The 26,418-nt window shown below is 43.5% G+C and overlaps 1 protein-coding gene across 14 annotated transcripts in view; it reads left to right on the top strand.

Moving 5' to 3' along the window:
- Window positions 1-26,418, top strand: part of HDAC4 (histone deacetylase 4) — a 612,734-nt gene that overhangs the window by 235,523 nt on the left and 350,793 nt on the right. For all 14 annotated transcript variants that reach the window (XR_009155364.1, XM_058185442.1, XM_058185422.1 and 11 more), the window contains one exon: window positions 24,808-24,958. Coding sequence is in view for 13 of the 14 variants with exons in the window: in XM_058185422.1 (XP_058041405.1) it covers window positions 24,808-24,958 (151 nt within the window). In the remaining variant the exon portion in view is untranslated. The remainder of the gene's footprint in view (window positions 1-24,807; window positions 24,959-26,418) is intronic.

The following is a 26,418-nucleotide window of genomic DNA, read 5'->3' as shown; positions in this document are numbered from 1 at the left end:
TCATAAACGATTTAGCTGAAGGAATAGAAAGGGAACTCACCAAATTTGCAGATGATACTAAACTGGCAGGAATAGCTAGAAGATAGGCTGAAGATCCAAATGGATCTTAACAGACTTGAACTTGGCCCTATCTAACAAAATAAAATTCAATGTAGAGAAAAGTAAGGTAAGAGGGTAAGAAGGTAAGAAAAAGAAGGTAAGAAGGTAAGAAAAACCAAAAGCACACACATAAACTGGGGGAAACCAGGCTTAATAGCAGTGACAGTGAGAGGGATCTTGGAGTCTTAGTGGACAATCAGCTAAATATGAGCCAGCAGTGTGCAGCAGCAGCTAAAAAAGCCAACCCAATCCTAAATTGCATTAACAGAGGGATACAATCAAGATCAAGTGAGGTACTAATGCCACTCTATAAAGCCTTAATAAGACCACACCTAGAGTACTGCATCCAGTTTTGGTCACCCTATAAAAAGATGTTGAGACTCTAGAAAAAGGGCAGAGGAGAGCAGCCAGGATGATTAGGGGACTGGAGACTAAAACATACGGTTACATGAACTGGGCATTACTAGTCTAGTGAAGATAAGGAGCAGGGGAGACATGATAGCCATCTTCCAAAACTTGAGGGGCTGCCACAGAGAGGAGGGGGGGGGGGTGTCAAGCTGTTTTCCAAATCACCGGAAGTCCAGACAAGGAATAATGGATGGAAACTGTCAGCTCGCCTCAGATCAGTACTTAAGAAAATAAAGACCCAACTCCATCATTTTGAAGAAATTGGTAATTTTTACTAAGCAAGTCTGATAACGATTCAAGCAAAGCCAGAACTGGAAGTAAATCAAAACCACAGAGTAATATCCTCTCCTGAACCCTCCCCCTACTAGAGGTCATACAGTAATTATCCAATGTCGTCTTCTTCCTTGGCCATGTGTAGTTTCACTTCCGATAGTTTCCCTCTGTCAATCTTCAGGATGGAATGTGAAGCCAGCAGCTGCTGTTACATTCACGCGCCAAAATAGTTCAAACGTCTGTTCAAAATGCTAACTCCCTCCCCCCCACATGCAATGTCAGCCGAACACTGGGAACAGTAAAAACCTCCCCCCTCCTCCTTAATGTAACATCGTAGATATTGTTCTAGTACTGAGTTCGAGTGTTCACAACCGCCATTAGTTTGAGGATGATGGGAGGAGCTTAATCCTTGGGTGGAGCCTATCAGCCGCAAAAACTCTTTCCAAAATTGAGAAGTGAATTGCACCCCCCGGTCTGAGATTATCCGTTTAGGAACTCCATGGAGTCTGTAGACGTGTTGTACAAACAGTTTTGCCAAAGTTTTTGAAGAAGGTATTTTGGAACATGGGATGAAATGCACTTGTTTGGAGAACAGGTCAGTAAGCACCCAGATTACTGTATTGCCTCCACTTTCGGGTAATTCCACTATGAAATCCATGGATATTTCTTTCCATGGGGCTTCTGGCCGGGCTACTGTTTGCAGCAAACCAAGAGGCTTCCCTGATGCACAAACAGGGCAACTCGCTATATAGGATTCAATGTCCTTCTTAAGACCTGGCCACCAAAATTGTCTTTTCAGGAGGTGTAAGGTTTTCACGAACCCAAAATGGCCAGCCATTTTAGCATCATGACAACGTAGAAGTATGACCTCCCTCAGAGATGCAGGGACGTACAACTTTGCTCCTACCCAAACTAGTCCATCGCGAAGAGTGCACTCGTGCGAATGGGCTAAGAACCAGTCGTCCTTGTTTAAGGCTCCCTTGAGCAAATTGGTGAGATCTTCTGGTAACGTTGGATCGGTATGTGCTTGGGTACGAGTAATTGCGACGCTAACTGTTGCACTGGGAGTATAGGTCGTGCTACTTCCTTGCGAGTACTGTTGTACTGAGGCAAATGGGAAAGGGCATCCGCCAGAAAATTCTTCCCCCCAGGAATGTATCGTAAAGAAAAATTAAAGTGGTTAAAGTATTGGGCCCATCAAGTTTGTTTTGGCGATAGTTTTCTAGGAGTTTTTAGGGCTTCTAAGTTTTTATGATCAGTCCATACCTCGAAAGGGTGTTTGGCCCCCTCCAAAAATTGTCTCCATGTTCGGAGAGCCCAGTGCTTCTTTCTTCCAGATGGCCCATCTCTGCTCAGTTTCAGTGAGTTTACGAGATGTGTACGCGCACGGTTGTAGCTCACCTTTAGCATTGTTTTGGAGTAAAACCGCTCCGACTGCTACATCGCTAGCATCTGCTTGAACCACGAATGGGGATTCCATGTCAGGGTGCTTGAGGACTGGCTCAGCGGCAAACAATTGCTTCAACTTTTCAAAAGCGGCCTAACACTCCATCCACCACTCCAGTGGTAAGGATGGTTTGGGTTTAATATTTCCTCTTGTTTTGAGGAGATTTGTGATTGGCAGGGCAATGTCAGCAAACAAGGGAATAAACTGGCGAAACCCAGAAAGCTTTGTAACTGTTTGCGGGTTCGAGGAGGTGCCCACTCCTGTACTGCTTGGACTTTGGCAGGGTCCATCTCCAACCCATCACGAGGAAATACAGTATCCCAGATAATCGATCTTCGTTTGATGGAATTCACATTTAGACAATTTTGCATAAAGTTCAGTGGCCAGTAATTTTTTGAGTACTGCTCTTACTAGCTTCACATGCTCGTCCATGGTCTCTGTGTAGATAAGTATGTCATCAAGATAAACAAGAACCCCTTTAAACAAATGTTCATGGAGAACTTCATTTATTAGCTGCATGAAAACTGCTGGGGCCCCTTGTAACCCAAATGGTAGGACTTGGAATTGAAAGCAACCAAGGGGACAATTGAACGCCGTTTTCCATTCATCCCTTTCTTTTATGCGCACTCTATAATACACTTCCCGTAAGTCCAGTTTGGTAAAGAACTTTCCTTTGGCCAAGTGGGCGAGCATGTCTTTCATAAGAGGCATGGGGTATACATTTTCCACGCACACACAGTTCAGGTTTCTATAGTCAACTATCAAGCTAAAGGTGCCATCTTTCTTTTCCCAGAACATGACTGGGGCTGTAACCCGAGGCCTAGCTGGTTGAATGAATCCTCGCTCCAAATTTTTATCTATGAAGTTCCATAATTCTCCCAATTCCTTCTGGGTCATGGGGTAAGATTTTGGTTTCGGGAGTTTCACCCCTGGTAGAATGTCTATTGCACAGTCTGTGGGCCTATGGGGAGGCAGCACATCAGAGGCCTTTTCACTAAAAACCTCTCGTAGGTCCCAGTACTCTTTAGGAATTTTTTCCTCCCCCTCCAGCCGTTCAAACATCGACCCCAGTATCTCAGGAGGATTGGGGTCAGGTTTTTTTTAAATTATCTTCTCCTTTTTTTGCGCCTTTGTGTGGAGTCACAGCACCCCTGTTCTCCAGTTTATTTTCGGGTTCCATTTTCGGAGCCACGAAAGACCCAGTACGAGAGGCTGGTCCATCCCTGGGGCCACTATGAAGTTTATGATTTCTCGGTGGTCTTCTATGGTCATCTCTAAGGGTTCTGTCACAAAGTGAGCTGGGCCTCCCCACCCCGCCACCGACTCATCTAGCTGGCAAAAGACTATGGGCCTGCTCAATGTTTTTAGTCTTAGTTCCATTTTCTCCACCACCTCGGGGCTGATGATACATCGGGTACATCCAGAGTCTAAGAGGGCTAGCATTTCCCCTTGCATTCCCGAGGATGGGACACATAGTTTTACTGGAACAGTAAGCCCCCCCCCAACTTTCCAACTCACCAGGAGATCCTCGTCTGATTCCGATGATGGTGTCGTGTCCCACTCCTCCTCTGACGGCCAGGTCGGGGAAATCCGTATCAAGCATGGCTGCAAAGCCTCTGCAGCTTTGCCAAAGTTCTGTCAGAATTCTCAGGGCAGGCAGGAGACCAGGATGTGACTTCAGCAATCCAAGTTAGACTTTGCCTGACTCAAAGAATGCCAGAAAGCAGATCCTTTATATAGGCCATGGGGTGTGGCTCCATGACTCAGCACTTATCCAGGCCTGCCCCTCCCTTCCTTTTGGTGACATCGCCTCTCCATTCTCCGGAAGTGTGGATCTATCCATTGCATCGTTTCGTCTCCAGCTGTTGGTAATCCCAGCTCGTGGCTGGCTTCAGGCGCACATGCTATCGGAGGGAGGTTTGTTTGTTCGGTTTGTCCGGGCATGGTGCCAGGGCTGGGGGCTGGAGGCATGCCAGGACATTCTTCAGCACTATCAGCGTCCGGCAGGAGATAAGAGGGGCCCGGCTGCGTCGGGGGGAGCGAGCGAGGCACAACAGATAGTTTGCTGTCATCTGACCCGGAAGGAGTCCCAAGTTCCTCCTTAATGGGAGGAATGTTCTTGGCGACATCCGCTCCCATTTTTGTGGCCTCTCTCAGTTTTGGTTCCACCTGCGCCGTTGCTTTTTTGCCACTAGGGGTCATCTTTGGCAGCAGTTTCGCACGACAATCAGCCACTCGGTGGCCTTCCTTTCCACATCTGAAACAGCTCGTGGGTTTCTTCTTCCCATCCTCCGCTGCAACGAATCTTTGGCCGGTTCCCTCTGGAACTGAGTTGGGGTTTGCCTCCAAACCCGATCACTTCGCAGGCGGTCCTTGGCCAGGTCGATCTCCATTTCTGCTGCCAGGGTGTACCAGCCATGCAGGGTAGTCGGGGATGCTCGGGCTCTACACAACTTATATAAATCCCCGTTTAGGTCGTCTTTGTATATGTCCAAAAGAGCCACTTCCGACCACCCTCTCATGAGAGGTACCAGATCGCTGAACTCTTGGTTGTAATCAGCCACTGGTCTCCTCCCTTGTCTGATGGACCTCATGCGAATCTTGGCTTTCTGCTCTGCCAAGGGGTCTTCAAACCTCATTCTCATGGCTGCCATAAAGTGGTGATAGTTCCTCAAGAGAGGGGAATTCTCTTGGTACAAGGACACATACCAGGAAGCTGCCCTTCCAGTCAAGACTTGGGTCACGCTTCTCACTTTAGAGGCTTCTGACAAATAATCTTCACCCTATTCTTGCATGTAGCTGTCCACCATAGCCTGGAATAAACCTAATTCCTTAGGGTCTCCATCCAACTTTCCGGGAATTTGGGGAATTTTAGGTTTTTTCCTTCTGCGAGGTAACATTTGTGCAGCAGGGGTCCCCTGGCCTCTATCAAAATCTGCCCCTGGAGAACGCCACTCAGGCTCTCGTTCCTCCAGAATATCTCTGCTGTATGCTGCTCCCCCGGTGGCCATCGAAATTTCTGTTTCCACTTCTTCCCCCTCCCTCCAGGGCTTTTGTGTGGGGACCTCATACCTTTCACGATCTCTCTGTCGTTCTATCACCTCACAATATAGTCTGACGGCTTCTGCGATTTGTAATTCATCCTTAATTAGCTGTTCATTTTGCCAAGCAGAGAGGTTTTTTTTCTGCTTACGTCTAGTAACTCCGGATTGTAGTTCCCCCGGGTCTGGAAGCTTTCCAAAATCCAGTTTGGCCTTCTCCCGTCTCTCCTCTATTTGTAGTTTCTCCAGCCACTCTGCAGAAATTCCTGAGTATTTGGGAGGGCCCGATGCGGCTGCCGAGGCTGCTCCCGTCTCCTCCAGCTCATCTTCTGGGGTTGGCTTTCTCCCCAGAAAAGATTCTTTATCAACTCCTCTGAGATAGTCCTGGGATGAGATGTCTGCCAGCTGCTCATCATCAGCTTTGCATTCATGCTCCGACATCGGTAAGGGAAAAAATGTTTTCAGTCCCCTCGGTTGTGATCCGGGATCACTGATTTTTTCATGAGTTCTGGCTTAATGTCAGCTCACCTCAGATCAGTACTTAAGAAAATAAATACCCAACTCCATCATTTTGAAGAAATTGGTAATTTTTACTAAGCAAGTCTGATAACGATTCAAGCAAAGCCAGAACTGGAAGTAAATCAAAACCACAGAGTAATATCCTCTCCTGAACCCTCCCCCTACTAGAGGTCATACAGTAATTATCCAATGTCGTCTTCCTCCTTGGCCACGTGTAGTTTCACTTCCGATATTCTCCCTCTGTCAATCTTCAGGATGGAATGTGAAGCCAGCAGCTGCTGTTACATTCACGCACCAAAATAGTTCAAACGTCTGTTCAAAAGGCTAACTCCCTCCCCCACACATGCAATATCAGCCGAACACTGGGAACAGTAAAAACCTCCCCCCTCCTCCATTAATCATGTAAGACACTCAGTAGAGCAAACTTTTAACAAGGTAATAAAACAATAAAACAGTCTAGTAGGAGAAATACACTTAATTAAAGCGGAGGCTGACAGAAACTGACCAAGGAGAAATTCAACCTAGAAATGAGGAGAAACTTTCTGACACTGAAAATAATCAACCAACGGAACAGCTTGCCTTCGGAAATTATAGGAGCTTCATCACTTGAGACTTTCAAGAAAATATTGGATTGCCATTTGTCAGAAATGGTGTAGGGTCTCCTGCTTGAGCGGGGGGTTGGACTAGATGACCTATAAGGTCCCTGAATCAGAGAAGGAGATGAGTGGAAGACAGCCTTTAACGTCCACCTGGCAGCTTCCAATTTAAAGTCAAGCCATTTGTCCGCAAGGGCCCCTCACAGTCTTTATGCAGCTGATAAATGAGGTGCTATATGAGCACCTATACAAAGGGGTCCTAGTTTATCATTCTCATGTTCAGCAAAACTTTCTCTTTTTTAATTTTTTTAATTTTATAAACAAACAAACATACAATACATTATTAATCGTTCAGTGCTTCTTCTGAGTACATCTTCTGGTCGTCTTCTGGTTCTCCAATGTTAATCATTTCATAATGTCATCATTTCATTTTTTGTAACATTTCTCCCACATTTCTTACTTTACTATTAACACATTTATCAATCTTCTCTCTCCTCCTTCTTCTTCCCATGTTTCATTACAACATTACCCTATATATATTTCTTCTCTAACCAATGGTAAAATTGTCCCCATATCCTAAAATATTCAGATTCCTCTCTTTCTTTGATTGTCAAAGTCAATCTATTCATTTCTGCACAATCCAATATTTTCTTAATTACTTCTCCCTCTGTAGGAATTTTCTCTGCTTTCCATCTTTGCACAAATACTATCCTTGCTGCACTTATTATGTGTATAATCAAATATATTTTTTCTTTACTAAATTTCTCTGGTAGGATACCCAATAGGAACAATTCAGGTTTTAAATCCATATGTTGTTGTATCATTTCTTCTAACCATGTTTTAATTTTAATCCAATAGTTTTTTGCTTCTTTACATGTCCACCACATACGGTAATACAATCCTGGTATCTGATAACATTTCCAGCATTTAGCTGATTTATCTTTAAACATTTTTGCCAGTTTTTCAGGTGGCATGTGCCATCTTTAAAACATTTTATATTGATTTTTTTTTATATGCTGTGGACATTGTTAATTTGTAATTCCTTTCCCATAATTGTTGATATTTATCTAACTCAATTGAATATCCACAATTTTTTGCCCAAGCTATCATTGTTTCTTTTACTTGTTCTTCTTCTAGATCAATACTAAGTAAGTAATTGTATATTTTTAAAATTATTTATCATCTGTTCCTGTAAATATCCTATCCAGTTCTGTCATTTCTAAATAAAAATCATATAATTTAGCATCTTTTTCATATCTTGTTCGTATTTGTGTATGAGTTCAACTCAATCCCTTGTTCTTCTATTTCTTGTTTCCCCTTCAATTCCCCCTTATCTGTTAGTATATCTTTATATCTAGGAATATGTCTAATTATTGATAATATTAGGATGTATTAACGCTTCCATTGTTGATATCTATGTTGGTATTTTCAAATAATATTTATCTCTGACCTTCTCCCACACCAATAATAATGCATTTCTAACATAATGTCTTTGAAAATAAGTATGCATCTTGCTTCTATCATACTATAAAAAGGCTTGCCATCCCAATTGTAGATCGTGTCCTTCCAAAGTTAATAGTCTTGTATTTCTCAATCCAATCCATTCTCTCATCCAAGTCAACACTGCTGCCTAGTAATATAGTTCCCAATTCGGCAGTCCAAATCCCCCATGTAGTCTCACATCTTGTAACGTTTTTATGTTGCTTCTCGCTTTCTTCCCTTGCCATATAAATGTCTTTATTATTTTATTAAGATGTTCAAAATATGTCTTTTCCACTTCTATAGGTATTGTCTGAAATAGAAACAATAGTCTCGGCAATATGTTCATCTTTACTATCGCTATCTTTCCCATTAATGATAACTGTAGATTTTTACATTTCTCCAAATCTTGCTCAATCTGTTTCTTTAGCTTATAGTAGTTATCTTCCTTTATCGTTACAGATCTTGAGGTTAAATATATTCCTAAATATTTTGTTTTTTTCAATTTGAATATTTAATTTCTCCGTCAATTCTCTTTTCTGCTTTTCTGTTATATTTTTAACCAATATTTTTGTTTTGTCTTTATTTGTTTGTAGTCCTGCAACCTCTCCATATTCTTCTATTTGTTCTAATAGTTTAGGACCTGTTATTTGAGGCTCTTTCAATATAAAAACTAAATCATCTGCAAAGGCTTGTAATTTATATTCTTCTTTCTTAACTTTCATTCCTTTTATTTGATTAAAAAAGTAGACCATAACCTACTACTAGATAAAGTAGAAAAATGTGGGTTAGACAGCACCACCACCAGATGGATTCGTAACTGGCTGACCAACCGCACTCAACGTGTAGTCCTCAACGGAACTACATCCACATGGAGGGAAGTATGCAGTGGAGTACCCCAAGGCTCTGTTTTAGGCCCAGTACTCTTCAACATCTTCATCAATGACTTGGACGAGGGGATAGATGGGGAACTCATCAAATTTGCAGATGACACCAAGCTGGCAGGAATAGCCAACACTCCAGAAGATAGGCTCAAGTTACAGAAAGATCTTGACAGACTTGAACATTGGGCGCTATCTAACAAAATGAAATTCAACAGTGAAAAAAGTAAGGTTCTACATTTAGGCCAAAAAAACAAAATGCACCAGTACCGTATATGTGGTACCTTGCTCAATAGTAGTACCTGTGAGAGGGATCTTGGAGTCCTAGTGGATAACCATCTAGATATGAGCCAGCAGTGTGCAGCAGCTGTTAAAAAGCCAACACAGTTCTGGGCTGCATAAACAGAGGATAGAATCAAGATCACGTGAAGTGCTAGTACCACTTTATAATGCCTTGGTAAGGCCACACTTGGAATATTGCATCCAGTTTTGGTGCCACGATGTAAAAAGATGTTGAGACTCTAGAAAGAGTGCAGAGAAGAGCAACAAAGATGATTAGGGACTGGAGGATAAAACATATGAAGAACGGTTGCAGGAACTGGGTATGTCTAGTTTAACAAAAGAAGGACCAGGGAGACATGATAGCAGTGTTCCAATATCTCAGGGGCTGCCACAGAGAAGTGGGAGTTGGGCTGTTCTCCAGAGCACCTGAGGGTAGAACAAGAAGCAATGGGTGGAAACTGATCAAGGAAAGAAGCAACTTAGAACTAAGGAGAAATTTCCTGACAGTTAGAACAATTAATAAGTGGAACGACTTGCCTTCAGAAGTTGTGAATGCTCCAACACTGGAAATTTTTAAGAAAATGTTGGATAACCATCTGACTGAGATGGTGTAGGGTTTCCTGCCTGGGCAGGGGGTTGGACTAGAAGGCCTCCAAGGTCCCTTCCAACTCTGATGTTATGTTATGTTATGTTATGATTATTTCTTCTTATATTTCTATTTAACACTTCTAATGTTAAAACAAATAACAGTGGTGATAATGGACATCCTTGCCTTGTGTCTTTCATTATATTCACTTTTTCTGTCATTTCTCCATTCATCATTTTTGCCAATTGCTTTTTATAAATTATTTTTATGATATTTATGACTTTCTCCCCAAACTCCATCATCTGTAATTGTTCTATCATAAATTGCCAGTTCACATTATCAAACGCTTTCTGTGTATCTAGAAACATTATCACCATTTCTTTTTCTGGGTGTATCTCACAATATTCCAAAGTATTCAAAATTATCCTTATATTGTGTCTAATTTGTCTCTTAGGTAAAAACCCATTTTGATCCATATGAATTATTTCATTTAAAAGTTTTTTTTAATCTGTTCAAAAGTCTTCGGGAGGGTTTTCCTGGGTTTCTTACTTACTTTGTCATTTTATAGTCCAAGTCCACATCAGTTACCACTTTGAAATAACCCATTATACATATATTTTCATATTCCAATTCTACTATTTTTCTGTGTAGCTTCCCATAAAATTCTTCTTTTTTATCATTCGGTGCATATGAAGCTATTAAAAGTATTTGTTTAACATTCATTCTTACTTCCACCATCAAAATCCTTCCATCTTCATCTATAAATATTGGTTTAGGCTCTACTTTTTCTTTTATGTATAATACTACACCTCTTTTACTTTGTTGTATCAATGAAGTAAATAAAACTCCTAATTTTGGATGTTCCAATAGTTTTGTGTGTTGTTTTCTAATGTGTACTTCCTATAAGCATATAATGTCCATTTTTAATTTGTTTAATTTGTTCAAGAATCTATTTCTTTTTAATACCGAATTCAGCCCATTTACATTTATTGATACTGCTTTAATTTCTTCTTCCATGTTTTACTTATTACTAACTTTCGATCTTGTCATGCTTATCTCTCTTTGTTCTTTTGCTCTTGCTCCTTCTCTCATTGCTCTCTCTTCCTGTTCCTTTGTTTTTTCTTCTTTTTCTTTTAGACTTCCCTCTTGGTATCCAGTCTCTTTTGCTTCTCCCACTTTCCTCTCTTCTAATTGTCCCCAAAATTGCTCATAGAATAATTTAGCTTTTTCCATAGAATCTAATCTATGTCTTTGTTCTTGCCATGTCACCAGTCTCCCTTCTGGTATTAGCCACCTGAAACTCACTCCTTTTGTAATTAGAAGTCTTGTTAAGAAATGATATTCCTTCCTCAAATCTCTGAGTCTTTTGGATATTTGTCTCAACACCACTATCTCTTTATCTTTATCTTTTATTGCATTATTTCTGGTTATTTGTAGTATCTCTGTCTTTATCGCTTACTTTGTAAATCTTACATGAACTTCTCTTGGTAACTTGTTTCTCATTGCATATCTTATGTGCACTCTAAAAACATCGTCCATCTCATTTATTATCTTCTCCTTGGGTTGTTCCAACACTTCTGCCAGCATCTCTGCCATTACTTCCAGCAAGTTTTCCCCTTTCTCTTCCTCTATGTTTTGAAATCTTAGATAAAAATAAGCTTTGTCCATCTCGAGAAAAATGATTGTTCATTCGTGATTTTTGTCCATTGATGTCAATTTTTCCTCTAGTTTTTCCACTTTCTTTTCCATTAGCTACGCCTTTTCCTCTACTTTTTATTCTTTTTTTCATTTCTCCCAATCATCTCTGTTCTGTTTCCCTCCCCCCAATACTCCCAGCAAAGAGTCAGTCAGGGGCCTTCTTTTTTCCTTTTATTTACATAGATATATGTCCTGGCCACGTCTACCCACGGGCCTGCCAAGTTTCTGGAGATAACGAGGAAATTATAGATAAGGCCAGAATTACCGTATATACTCGAGTATAAGCCGAGTTTTTCAGCATGTTTTTTGTGCTGAAAAACGTCCCCTCGGCTTATACTCGAGTATATACGGCTTATACTCGAGTTTTTTTTTTTCTTTTTTTCACATTATACCGGATGGTGCAAACTTGGCGGGCTTTTGCATTAGCGCGGGGAAGCCCTGCCGGTGCAGTGAGAGGGCGGGGCGGGGGAGCCGCCAGCCTTCTCGGCTGAGGGAGGGAGGCTTTCCCTGACCGGTAGCTGCCTCATTTCCCTCCCTCGGCTTATACTCGAGTCCCCAGTTTACCCCAGTTTTTTGGGGTAAAATTGGGGACCTCGACTTATACTCGGATCGGCTTATATTCGAGTATATACGGTACTCACAAATATATTCTTCCCTCCATTGAGACAGTTAGCCCGCGCCAATTCATTGCTTTATCCAAGACAAAAAACCAGGAAGTCCCGCCTCCTATTTATAGTCTCTGCAGATGTCACTGCATGACAATTATGACTTGGCTTTCCCCCAACCCTTCCGCTGCTGCGCACGCCGATCACGTCTGCGTAGTCTTGCATCACTCCAAAACTGTTCTTGGGGCGTTGCCAAATCAGAAGAAGGCTCCAGGGAATCAGGTCTTGCCGGCCCCTCCTCCTCCCTTTGAGTGGGTGCCAGGGAGGAAAGGGCTCAAGAGAAACAGGGCTTGCCCGGTCTTCTCCCTCACTTTCTGAATCATCCGAGTCCAGGAGTCCGGGTCCAGGAACCTGGGTCACAACACTATCCCTCACCGCAGGGCCCTTCCCCCGGGGCTGACGATCGGGATGCGGTCGGGCTGGGTTCTGCTCATGGAAGGCCTGCACCAGGTCAGGGGCATGAACGTCGGAGGCATCTACCCAGGAAAAATCAGTCCCGTATCCCTTCCACGCGATCAAATATTGGAAACGACCCTTCAGCCAGCGGGAGTCTCGTACGTTGTGGACTTCGTATTCCTCCGACCCGTCCTCGGCGACAGTGACGGGTGCTGTTGGGCACCGAAGGGGACTCGGTGTGGCCTCAGGAACCAGAAGGGACCGGTGAAAGACGGGGTGGATCCGCATGGATCGTGGCAGGGTCAGTCGGTAGGCTACCGGGTTGATGACTGCCTCGACAGGGAACGGGGCGATGAATCAGTGGTCCAACTTCTTTACCGGGCGGTCGGACGGGAGGTGTTTGGTGGAGAGCCACACCCGGTCTCCAACTGCCAGCGGGGGCATTGCCCGTCGGGAACGGTCGGCGGATCGTTTGTAGTCCTCCTTTGCCCGATCCAGCTGCTGACGTACCAACTGTTGGACCGCATGCAATTCCGTCAGGAAGGTCTGCGTTTCGGGAACAGGAGAATCCAGTGGTGCCAGAGGGAAGAGCCGCGGATGGTACCCCACATTGGCAAAGAACGGGGTCATCTGAGTAGAGGTGTGCTGAGAGTTGTTAAAAGCAAACTCCGCCAGGGACAGGTAATCGGCCCAGTTGTCCTGTTGCTGGTTGATGAAGCAACGGAGATACTGTTCCAGGATACCGATGACCTTCTCTGTACCCCCGTCGGTCTCTGGATGGTGCGATGACGACAGACACACCTGCACCTCCAACGCGGCCATCAGGCTTTTCCAGAAGCGAGCTGTGAACTGAACTCCACGGTCCGAAACCACCCTGTCCGGTAGACCATGGAGGCGGAAGATGTGCTGCAGAAAGAGACGGGCCGTTTTTGCGGCTGTGGGCAGTCCGCGGCATGGGATGAAGTGTGCCATCTTGGTGAGCATGTCCACCACCACCAGCACCGTGGTGAACCCAGAGGACGGCGGCAGGTCCGTCAGGAAGTCCATGGAGATCGCCCCCCAGGGTCTGTCGGGTGTCGGCAAGGGCTGGAGGAGCCCGGCTTGCCGGCACAGTACGCAGGATGTCACATAGGCATGTACATCATGCCGCACTCGGGGCCACCAAAAGGTCCGTGTCACCAGGTGGAGGGTCTTGAAGAACCCAAAATGTCCTGCTGCAGGGTTGTCGTGGCACTGGGTCATGACGAGGGCTCGGAGTGGTCCTGTGGGCACATATAATCGCCCCCGAAACTTGAGTAAGTCCTCCTCCAAGGTCCAAGGAGACGTGGGGCCCACCTCCGCTCTCCTTTGCTGCGACCAGGCGTCCTAGCGCTGCGCCTCTCGCACCTGGGCCCGCAAGTCCACTGGTTCCCGTGCTGCGGCCAAGGCTTCTGCCGGCAGCACTGTCCGTGGAGGAAGGGGGTCTTTGGCGCAGAGGTACTCTGGCTTGCGGGACAGGGCATCCGCCCTCCGGTTGTGACCGCTGGGAATGTAGGTCACGCGGAAGTTGAACCGGACAAAAAACAACGACCACCGGATCTGTCGCTGGTTCAACTTCCGAGCTGTGGTGAGGTGCTCGAGATTCCGATGGTCGTCGACCTCCACCTGATGTTGGGCCCCCTCCAGATGGTGTCGCCAAGCCTCGAATGCAGCCTTGATAGCCAGCAACTCTTTATCCCAGATGGTGTAGTTGCGCTCGGAAGGATTGAGTTTCCGGGAGTAGTAAGCGCAGGGAAAAAGTGTGCCGCCATTCGTCGGAGCCTGTAGCAGCACCGCTCCCAGAGCCACATTGGACGCGTCCGTTTCTACCACAAAAGGCCGGAGCGGGTCGGGATGCCTCAGGACGGGTTCCGTGACGAAGGCTTTCTTGAGGGCGGTGAATGCTTCTTGTTGCGGGGGACCCCACCAGAACGCAACCTTCTTCCTGAGGAGCTGGGTAAGTGGAGCCGTCAGTGTGGCAAAGCCCAGGATGAAGGTCCGGTAGTAGTTGGCGAAGCCCAGCAGGTGCTGAACATCCTTCACCCGACGAGGGGCTTCCCAGCTACACAAAGCTTCTACTTTGCATGGGTCCATGGCTATGCCCTTGGGCGAGATGATATGCCCGAGGAATTCTATGGAAGTCCGGAAGAAGACGCATTTCTCCAGCTTGGCATTGAGTTGTTGCTCCTGCAAGCGTTGCAGAACCAGACCGACGTGTCGAAGGTGGCTTTCCCTGGACCGGGAGTAAATCAGGATGTCACTCAGGTAGATAACCACGAACTGATCCAACATGTCTCGGAACACGTCGTTCATGAAGTGCTGGAAAAAGGCGGGAGCGTTGGTCAACCCAAATGGCATGACAGTGTATTCGTAGTGTCCGTATCGGGTGCCGAATGCCGTCTTCCATTCGTCTCCTTCTCGCATCCACACCAGGTTGTAGGCCCCCCGGAGATCGAGCTTGGTGAAGATCGTGGCCTCCCGCAACCTCTCCAGCAGCTCCGGGATGAGCGGCAGGGGGTAGCGATTCCGCACCGTAATGGCATTTAGCCGGCGGTAATCACAGCACAGGCTCAAGTCCCCTGTCTTCTTCTTCACGAAGAGGGCCGGGGCCGAGAGAGGGGACTTTGAAGGCCGGATGAACCCTCGGGCCAGATTTTTGTCCAGGAAGACCCCGAGGGCGGCCAACTCGGGTTCCGACATGGAATACAGGCGTCCCACAGGCAGTGGTGCGTTGGGCAGAAGGTCCACGGGGCAATCGTAGGGCCGATGCGGGGGTAGTCGGTCCGTCTCCTTCTCGCTGAACACATCGGCGAAGTCCGTCAGCTCAGGAGGCAAGGTGATGGCAGCGGTGGGGACGTTCTGACCGGCACAAGTGTGGCGGATGTGATCGACGCATTGCAGACTCGGGAAAGAGATGGCGTTCCGCGACCAGGCCACCTGAGGATCGTGGGTCCGAAGCCAGGCCAACCCAAGGACCAAGGGAACATGAAGGTCCGCCGTGACATAAAACTGGATCGCCTCCTCATGGTCCCCAATAGCCAGGCGCAAAGGTTGGGTGGCAAATTTAATGGGGCCGGACACCAGTTCTCGCCCATCAATTGTCTCTACCCGCATCAGAGGGTCCACCGGAACCACGGGGACCGCAAACTGGGTCACAAAGGCCTGGTCCATAAAGTTTGTTGTGGCCCCTGAGTCCACCAGCGCATGCGCCTGGAGCCCGTCCGACTGGTTCCCCAACCATATCCGTGTGTCCAGAATCAGATGCCGAGGGGGCCCAGAGTCTACTTCCGCAACGTCCAGTGGGGGCTTAGTACGTGCCCGACCTAGGGTTTCCCCGAGGTCGGGCCTGCTCCGTTTCCCGATTGGTCACGCTGTGATTCGGGGACCGGCGTGCGTGCCCCACTTCGCTTTCTGGGGCAAGAAGCGGCGAAGTGGCCGGGCTCCCCGCAGTACAGGCACAATCCCCCTTGCGCCTCCGGTTCCGCTCCTGGGCTGTCAGGCGAGGTCTGGCCGCTCCCAATTCCATGGGCTCTTCCGCAGCGGTTACAAAACGTGGGGCGTTCCGGGGTGCTGGTGGTGCAGGAAGTGGGGGTGCAGATGTCGACGGCGGGTCCCGGGGGGTGCGACGAGATGGTCGCCGTTGCAGACGGGCATCGAAGCGGAGACAAAGGGGCACCAAGTTGTCGAGGGTCCGCGCGCCCACGGGCCAGCTCGTCTTGCAATTCCTCTGAGAGTCCCTCCTGAACGCTGGCCCACCAGCGCTGCATCATTCCAGTCAGAGTCTTGGCACAAAAGACGAAATTCGGCGATGTACTCCTGCAGGGGGCGTTTCCCTTGACGGAGTTACTTAAGGCGCCTGGTTGCCGTCAGCATTCGAACGGGGTCCTCGTACATGGTGCGCAGGTGCTGCCAAAAACGCTGTTGGTCTGCCAGCAGGGGGCTGTCCTGGAGCAAGAGGGGCGTGGCCCATTGAGCAGCCGAGCCGGAAAGAAGGTTAATCACGAAGGCCACCTTAGCCCGGTCGTCTGGGAAATCCTCTGGCCTCATAGCCATGTAGAGCTGGCACTGTCCCAAGAAGGTCGGGAACATCTCAGGCTGCCCAGAAAACTTATCCGGCACGGTTATCGGGCACTTGCGACGAGGAGGAGGAGTGGGAGGATGTGGGGGTGCTGCAGGCACATTCCTGGCAGCAAGTTGGCCTGCCAAGTGAGCCACTTGCTGCTGGAGCTGTTGATTAGCCACTTGTAGCTGCTCTAACTGCTGCTGTACCTGCTGCTAGTCCATCTTTGATGGAAGATGTTTTAGTCAGGTCTTGGACAAAATGTTCTGTTTCCCTCCCCCCAATACTCCCAGCAAAGAGTCAGTCAGAGGCCTTCTTTTCTCCTTTTATTTACAAAGATATATGTCCTGGCCACGTCTACCCATGGGCCTGCCAAGTTTCTGGAGATAACGAGGAAATTATAGATAAGGCCAGAATTACTCACGAATATATTCTTCCCTCCATTGAGACAGTTAGCCCGCGCCAATTCATTGCTTTGTCCAAGACAAAAAACCAGGAAGTCCCGCCTCCTATTTATAGTCTCTGCAGATGTCACTGCATGACAATTATGACTTGGCTTTCCCCCAACCCTTCCGCTGCTGCGCACGCCGATCACGTCTGCGTAGTCTTGCATCACTCCAAAACTGTTCTTGGGGCGTTGCCAAATCAGAAGAAGGCTCCAGGGAATCAGGTCTTGCCGGCCCCTCCTCCTCCCTTTGAGTGGGTGCCAGGGAGGGAAAGGGCTCAAGAGAAACAGGGCTTGCCCGGTCTTCTCCCTCACATTCTGAATCATCCGAGTCCAGGAGTCCGGGTCCAGGAACCTGGGTCACAACAATCTCCTTCACTTCTTTTAAATTTTCTTTCAGATCATCATGCAGTGACTGTATCAGGTTTTTTAGATCCATTATTTTTGATGTTTTTAATGTTTCTGTCGTAGAGGAACTTGCTGCTGAATGTAGATGTGCTGTAAATTTCTTCATCTCTTATCGTTATATATCCCAAATTTGTAATCCACTTATGGTTGATACTTGTAATCCAAATATCTAGTTCACCCGATGGATGAACTAGAAAAAATGAAAAAAGAAAAAATATAAAAAATAAAAGTTGCAGAAATCCAATACACACACACCCCCAGAGAAAAAAAAATATTCCCAAATACTGTCCATCCAAAAAAAAAAAGAAAGAAAAAACCCCCAAGAAAAGTAAAAGGACTTATAAAAAATAATAGTTAAAGCAAAAAACTAAAAAAAGGAAGATTGTAACCTTCTTCAGGCTTTTATTGCCTTAATACAAATTTTAAATGGTAAGAATTCTTCCACATCTTAGTCCCACGCCAAATAGTACATCAGAAAGAACAACAAAAAAAAAAAAAACCACTGCCAAAAAGACTAAGCAAAACACCAATTCCAAAACAAAGTACTTCAAAAAGCTTTTAAAAAAACCAACTAGAAAAATAAAAACTGAAAACATAAAAACAAATTCAGGACTCCAATCTCTTCCTTTCTTTCCAAAACGTGTTTCTCTCTTCAACATCTGTTTTCTTATCTATGCAGCCAGGAAATTCAAGGTCAGCTTTAAATCTTATGATCCTTTTTAAAGTCTTTTCTTTTTTGCCACTAGATGGCACTGCAGTATAGCCAAGCTATGCTTTTTCCCGCTTCAATTCTAATCAGTTCCGTTCATTGTAATTCATTTATAATCCTCTTCTTCTTTCTCAGAATAATCAAACAGTTTTCTAGCTCTTCTTACTGCCAAATCTGCACTTTTAAGTCAATCCCCAATCAGTTTATCAATTCATTTAGTTCATTCAAAAAAAAAAGGAACTTTTCCCCCTTCTCTCTTAGGCTTTCACTTTCTTCGCTACTTCAATACCTGAAATGGAGAGCCGATATACACCCGCTCTACTTCCTTGCTTTAGCCTTTTAACCAGTCTGTCTATATTAAATCCAAATGGTTATGAAAGGAAATTTTTTATCTAAAAAATTAGATTCTCACCAAGATGAAGCACTTTCTCTTAGTTTCTCTGCTCCGTTGTGACCGCCCCACTTCTTAGCAGTTCCTATAGCTGCTTTCCTCAGTGTTAGGTTCAAGAAGCTACCTCTGATCAACCTTAGGTCCATTGAGATCACGATCAGCTGGGATATCAGTGATTCTTCTGGAGCCCCGAAAAAATCCGCTGTTCAGCAGAAACGCTGGCCATACTTCCTCCTTTCAGCGAAACTCTCAAGGAGCATGTAAAGCTAGTGCTAAAAAAACTCCTCAGTGCAAAACTGTACGCAAAGCTGTCAAAATGCAGATTCCATCAAACCCCCCTAGATTACCTAGGCTACCAAATATCCAGCGGACCAGTGGAAATGAACCGAGGAAAAGTGAAAGCAGTGCTAGACTGGCAGCCCCCACACACCCGAAACAGCTTCAAAGCTTCCTGGGGTTCATAAACTTCTACAGAGAATTTATCCCAACCTTCACAGAAGTCACCCTGTTCCTAACAGAACTGTTAAAACAGGACCTTCTTCCACGGCACCACGGCCTTTCAAAGGAGTGTTTGAAAAATTAAAATGGCTCTTTGCTGAGGAGCCGATCCTCTAACACCTGGACCCAGAACGACAGTTCATCATCCAAGTGGACACCAGCATCATAGTCATGGCAGCCATGATTCTACAGAAGGACCCACAAGGACTGTTCCTGCCCTGTGCTTATGTGTCCAAGAAGCAGACCAAAATGTGGGCCATATGGGAGAAAGAAGCCTATACAGTCCGCTAAGCTATCCTCTCTTGGAGGAATTTTCCAGAAGGGAATAAAGTGCTTTTCGAGGTCTGGACTAATCATAAAAACCTCGAAGCTCTAAAAAGCCCAAGAAATTATCTCCCAAACAAATCTGCTGGGCACAGTACTTCAGGCGGTTTAAATTCGTACATCCCGGGGTAAAAAATCTACTAGCTGATGCGCTATTGAGAAAACCCTAATTCAATAGCCACAGGGAAGATGTCATCCATGCTATCATTCCCCCCTCGCAATCAACCGCACAAGTCACCACTAGGGGTCAAAGTAGACAATAACCTGACCCAAGCCGTGACAAGCTGACAGCGGCCTGAAAACCACACTTACAGCTGACCCATAGCTCATAGATAATAAAGATATCTTGACCATGAGAGATGGACTGGCTTGGAAGGGATCTAAACTATATGACCTCGCCAACCTGAGACTGGAAGTACTACAACGCAGCCATGACTACCGATTGGCCAGCTTTTTCGGATTTTTTAAAACCTTGCACCTGGCTAGAAGGCAATTTTGGTGGTCAAAAATGAAAGCTGATATAGAGGATTACGTGAAAAGCTGTGCCACCTTTGCTGCCATGAAGATTAGACCAGGGAAGCCTCCTGGGCTTCTCCATCAAGTAACCAGCCCCAGCCAACCTTAGGAGGAGATTGCAATGAACTTTATAGTTGAACTCCCAGAGAGTGGGGGGGAATACAGTCATTTGGACAGTAGTTGACTTATTTTCAAAGTAAGCCTACTCCACAGCCTTTTCGGGGTTGCTGACAGTGAAAAAGCTGGTGAAAATGTTCATCAAACAGATTTACCGACTGCATGGAATACCCCACCGGGTCATCTCAGACCGAGGAGTCCAATTCATGGCTAAGTTTTGGAGAGAGTTCCTGAGATCAGTCAAATCCACACAAGGACTTAGTTCGGCTTTCCATCTGAGTACAAACGGAGCTGTACAACGAGTAAATGCAATGGTGGAACAATATATAAGATGTTATGTGGATTACCAGCAAGACAAAACTGGGTGAACCTTCTGCCGTTTGCTGAAGTGACTTACAAGGCCGTGCACAGTAGCACTGGATTAACCCCCTTACAAATCACCAGTGGTATGGACTTTGTACCAATGCCTGAACTGCCCAGAGAACCCCTCTCCTCCATGACCCTGACAGAATGTATGGAGTCGCTGAGGAAGAGCTGGGAGAACACCAAAAAGGTGCTAGCAGAAGCCGCTGAGACATGTGAAAAGCAGACGGACAAACACTGATCTCTTCAACCTCCTTTCCATGTGGGAGATCGGGTTTATCTATCGACCAAATACATAAGACTAAAGCTACCTAGTAAAAAGTTAGGACCTAGATTTTTAGATCCATTCTCAATAGTGAAAGTAATTAATTCAGTGAAAGTTCAGCTTAACTTCCCCCACATTCTAGGGAAAGTGCATCCTGTTTTCCATTGCAGTCTGCTGAAGCCAGAAGTTGGGTCTAGATTAAGACCTCGATTCAACTACCTCCCAAACCTATGGTGGTGCAAGGAGAAACCCATTATGAAGTAAAAAAGATTTTAGACTAGATTATATAGAGGTCAACTGCAATATTTAGTTCATTGGAAAGGGTACCCTTTGTCTGAAGCTACTTGGGTTAAAAGCTGGACATATATAGTCACAATAACATTCCTTTCTGAGAGAATCAAGGGCAACTTGCCCTGCATCTGGAGGGGTGTGACTCCAGATGGGACGGTGCTTTGATTGGACCATGTGACCTGGACTTTCCTTTGGGTGGAGAAAACGTGGAAGATTTCAGATTCGGATTTTCCCAGATATGCCAATATGACATCTCTAATAAAATAGAACTTTAAGGAACTTCAAGCCTCGGAGTCTTTTTTCATTGGGGTGTTACCTGGAACCCTGACATGCGAATTTGGTAAGTTCCCCTTCTATTCCCTCATCTAAGTCATTTATGAAGATACTGAAGAGTACTGGGCCTAAGATGGAACCTTGTGGTACCCCACTGCTTACTTTCCTCCATGTAGACGTAGTCCCATTAAGGATTACTCATTGAGTATGGTTTGTCAGCCGGTTACAAATCCATCTGGTGGTGATGCTATCTATCAGGTCAGGTGTCCAACTCGATTTCATTGAGGGTTTCATCAGAGTTGTGTTTGACCTCAGAGGGTCGGGGGTGGTGGTGGTCATGGTGGCCTTGGCCAGGGTGGGCATGGCCATGGTGGGCATTTGACACAGGCTCAAGATGCATTTTTTCCCCTTCTTTCTTTCCCCAGTTCTTTACTACAACTGTTTTCCTTTCTCTTCTATCAGATATTACTGGCAAACATTTATTACTTATTCTTCATAGTCCACTAAACTTTTTATTTCTAAAATTATACCCTATTGTTTAATAGTAAATTGCTTTTCCAGGCAGAAAAGCTATTTTTATTATTGCATTTTTATTACTCTACTAATAATAAATACAATAGCATAATAGCATCTTTGGCTGGTAGAGTGCTTCTGGAGGCTGAAAATGGGCTACGCAGAGGCTCCGTTTTTGGCTAGCAGAGTGCTGCTGGAGGCTGGGGAGGACAAAAACGGGATGGTCCTTTGATATTTCCAGGCCGGCCTTGTGGGCCAGATTTTAGCACCGGATCCGACCTACAGGTCTTGAGTTTGACACCGCTAATCTATCCCACTTTTTTCTAGCTTACCAAGAAGTAGATTGTGGTCTCCTTTGTCAAATGCCTTGGTGAAGTCTAAGTATATTATGTGCACAGAATTTCACTGGTCTACTAATTTAGTCACATGTTGAAGAATGAAATAAGATTGGTTTGGCATGATCTGTTTTTAACAAACCCATGCTGACTATAATTATTACTTTACTCATTTCTAGATGTTGGCAGATCTGTTTTTTTATTATTTTTTCAGTATCTTCCCACATATTGATGTTAGGTTGATTGGTCAGTAGTTTTCTGGGTCTGTTTTTCCCCACTTTTTTGAAGATGGGAACCATATCAGCTCTTTTCCAGTCCTCTGGTAGTTCCCCACTGCTCCAGTGTGTCTGTTGATGGAATTGCTTGTGGAGTGCCAGGTTTCAATGAACTCATGAGCATGGTAAATGGTAGCATGGCCGACAACAAACAGCACCAGTTTGATTGGAGCAAGACAAAAATCATCGGCCATGCTACCATCTGCGATGCTCTTGATGTACAATCAGCCTATGAACTCCACAGAATCCAAATAAACCACACAGCCAACCAGAGACAGCACTGACTCTCAATCAACCCTTGCAAACCCCCTACCAGCAGTTCACCTTCCAATGACGTTGACCTGATGTAATCTCCTTATCATAAGACTCATCACAAGTCTCACTGATGACTCACAGCTGACCCATCAGAAGACTCTTACTTGATGCACTCATACCTGAAGCCCTTATAAAGAGAAGAAGACTGACACTGACATCCCCCAAATCAGTGGTGGAATTCAAATAATTTAACAACCGGTTCTCTGCCCTAATGATTTCTTCCAACAACCATTTCACCAAACTGCTAGGAAAGTTAACAATTGGTTCTCTCGAAGTGGTGCAAACTGGCTGAATCCTACCACTGCCCCAAACTCTGCTTTTTTTTGTAATTTTTATTTTTATTTTTTAGACACAAACAACATAAAAAACATCTTTTCTGAACAAAATATCTGTCAGGTACATGTTCAAATCCAATTTGTTATTTTCTAACCCTCCTTCAATGCTTTCATCAATATATTTTCTCTCATTTTCCCTTTCCTTATTTACAATCTTCTTAGAAATCTAATTGCCTTTTGCCCCCATCTTTAATCTTTATCTCTAATTATACTTCTTTACCCCCTTTTCTCTATTCTCATTTATATCAAACCCTTTTAACTCCCACTTGGTATGTGTTCTATTGCATCTTTTAATTAAACATCATCATAAATCATATCTTTGTATTACAATAACAGTTTGTAGATTATTTTACATCATTCAGAGGAAAGAAAAGGGAGAAGAGAACAAGCAAAAATTCAATTGAAAAATTTTACATAATAGTTTTTTCAATATCATTATAACTAAAGATCTAACATAACCTTCAATCAAATTTTCTCATTAATCCACACTCATTACTTAAGTATTTTTTCCCCTTTTCCTCTTTTTCTTCTTCCTCCTCTTAAAATTCTTCACTCTCTTTATTTGTCTTGTACTTCTATCCACTCTCCTTTTCTTCCCTTCTCCCATTTTTATCTTTTCTCCACTATTCCTTAAGTAATCTTTTGACTTTGTGTTTTTTCTCCCTTTCTGCCACTTCTTGTTCCTTCCTTCCTTCTTTCTTATTTTTGCCCGATCTTATTTGCAATATTTTTCTGTTTAAAGTTCTCATCTTCCTCTTAATTTCTTTTTTCTTGTTACTAATCCCAATGTAACCTTCGAATTTCTCTATGCTATTTGCTTTTTTATTTTCCCCTTCATTATACATCTTATCCTCTCTCTCTTTAAACTCACTTGAATTTTCACCCTTTATTTAAAAATTCATCATCAGCATTTTTTCTTTTGTCTTCCAGTCCTCTTTCTTGCTTCATGGTTTCTTTGTTTGGTGTAGATCCCAGTGCTGCTCTTGCTTCCTCTGGCTCTTGTTTTCCATATGGTCTTGTAATTATTCCTTTTATTTCTTGTCTAAAAGTCATATTCATCTTTTTCATCATTTTGATTATTCCCTGCGCCATTCTGTATTTTTTTTATTTTATTTTGTCACAACAGTATACACAAACAATTGTCATAGATAAAACAACATGTATTGAAGAAAATATATAAGTAACAAATATGCATCAATAATATTAATTTGATATAATGAAGGGAACAATAGGACAGGAACGGTAGGCACTATTGTGCTCTTATGCACAATATAATTTATAAAACAATATTTTATAAATATATATATATATATAATATATATATATATATATATATATATATTTATATATATATATATATTTATATATATATAAAATATTATATTTATTTTATTTACAATATTTTATAAATATATTATAAAACAATATAATTTCAAAATTATATTTATTTTTATCATCAAATCAAATAGCATACAGGGAAAAACCTCCCTCTCGTTTTCTCACCAGTCTCGCTTTTCCCCGACCATTTCACCGCGACACTTCCAGGTTTCCCTGCCCCAAACTCTCCTGAAGATGATATCTAGCCTGGTAACAAACATGCTGAAACCAACCCACAACCTCGGAGAATGAACCTTCATCCTCATCCTAAACCTGAGCTACAGATATTTGCCCCTATTGCAAACTTGAAGACTATAGTACTGCTTCTGTTTTGTAGGAGTTTTGGAATTTTTAAATTATGGTGATTTTTAAAAAAAAACAATTTATGAAACAGAATTATGTTGCAAAACACTGTTAAGTATGCTTGCCAGAATCTATGTGTGATATTATCTTTTCTTTATTTTCTCCCTTGGTTTCTTATTTAGAATGTAATTTTTTCCTTGATTTAAAATGCTTTATTTTTGCAAGTAGTAAGATGACATTTTAAATACTTGAGTGGTTAAGGATTGTGTTCATTTTTACCTTCCCTCTATTTCCTTGGCTTAACAGCAGCAACAAGAGATTTTAGCAATGAAACATCAACAGGAACTATTGGAACACCAGAGAAAATTAGAACAGCATCGGCAGGAGCAAGAGTTGGAGAAACAACACAGGGAACAGAAGCTCCAGCAGCTTAAAAACAAAGAGAAAGGAAAAGAAAGTAAGTAAAAGCATGCTAGGTATTATGCTTATGTAATAGAAAATATTTCTCTGCAACAAAAATATCAAAAAAAACCTTGTACTTCATTGACTGTTCCTGCCCCTTTAACCTGAATAAACTAATTGAGAGCCTATTTTATAGATAGGATTGAAAGGTATATACCAGTGATGAAATGCAAAATTTGTTACTACCAGTTCTGTGGGTGTGGCTTGTTGGTGGTGGGGGTAATGTGACTGGGTGGGTGTGGCCAACTTTTTTTTTACTTTTAAAAGAATAAAGCTCTTTCGGCTGAAGAGGTTGTAAAAAATGCTTTTAAAAGGCTCCTCTGACGATCCCAGCTGTTGCTTTCGTTTTCTTTTAAAAGCATTTTTTTGCCGTTAAAAGAAAAAAAAGCCTCTGATGATCAAGCAATTCAGCTGGGATCATCAGAGCCTTTTAAAAGCATTTTAAATCATAGTGAAAACATTGTGAGGATTATAATACTGTTATCGGATTTCCTTCTTTACTTTCGATATTTTATTAACCATTTTTGTTTGGCTATGTTCCTATACTTTATAAGGCCCTCTTACCTATTGCTATAAGACACCAACTCTGAGGGGATATTGTTCTTGCCTTTTCTAATTTGATAAGGGCAGTTGGGCTGAATGCTGTGCATATTGACAGAACCTCCCACCTTAAATAATCTGCCATGTTTTCAGTTTCATTCATGTACTTAAAAGCCACCACTTTGAGTTACCAAGTCAATCAAACTTTACAGTATCAACTGCCATTCCAATAATATGGATATTTGTAGGAAATATAGGAACAGACCTTCTAACTCTTGCATTCTGCAACATTGAATGTTTATAATTGAAGAAAGTTCTGCTACTAACTTAATTTTTATGTAGGCGTTACAGAGTCATATGCATGGTAGATTTATGGGAGTATGGTGGATGAGAAAGCCTGGAAATTGCACATTTTGGATAGATGGTTAAAATTCTTAGAGATATTTACATATAGTTTTCTATATACAATCGGTCACTTAATGGCCATTCAAAGATACAACAGACACCCCCCACTTCTCCAAAAGCTACATATGAACCTCTTCAAACATGGGGCGGCTGCAGCTCCCCCATGGTTGTTTATCTTTCCGACTGATCACAGGGATATAGATATAAAGGAATATAGAAAGTTATATTTCTAAATCAGAAATGTAGCAAAAGAGAGAATTCAAATTAAAATTCATTCCTGCTTTACATGCCATGTTTTCTATTTAATAAACCAAATTATTTATATAATAGTAATTATATAGAATTGCTCAAATAAAATGAAGAACTATTTTTAAGACAGATTTTTTTTCTGTACATAAGCTGATGTGACAAAAAATTGATATGTAGAAATCCTCCATTTTATGAATACATACTTAAACAAAAGCTAAATAACTTCTGTAAGTGTTGTTCTGTATAATTTTATTCCTGAAA

This window comes from Ahaetulla prasina, chromosome 1 (assembly GCF_028640845.1).
Source record: "Ahaetulla prasina isolate Xishuangbanna chromosome 1, ASM2864084v1, whole genome shotgun sequence".
Classification (NCBI taxonomy): domain Eukaryota; kingdom Metazoa; phylum Chordata; class Lepidosauria; order Squamata; family Colubridae; genus Ahaetulla; species Ahaetulla prasina.
The sequence above is the reverse complement of the archived record's forward strand: the minus strand, read 5'-3'. Positions and strand labels throughout refer to the sequence as shown.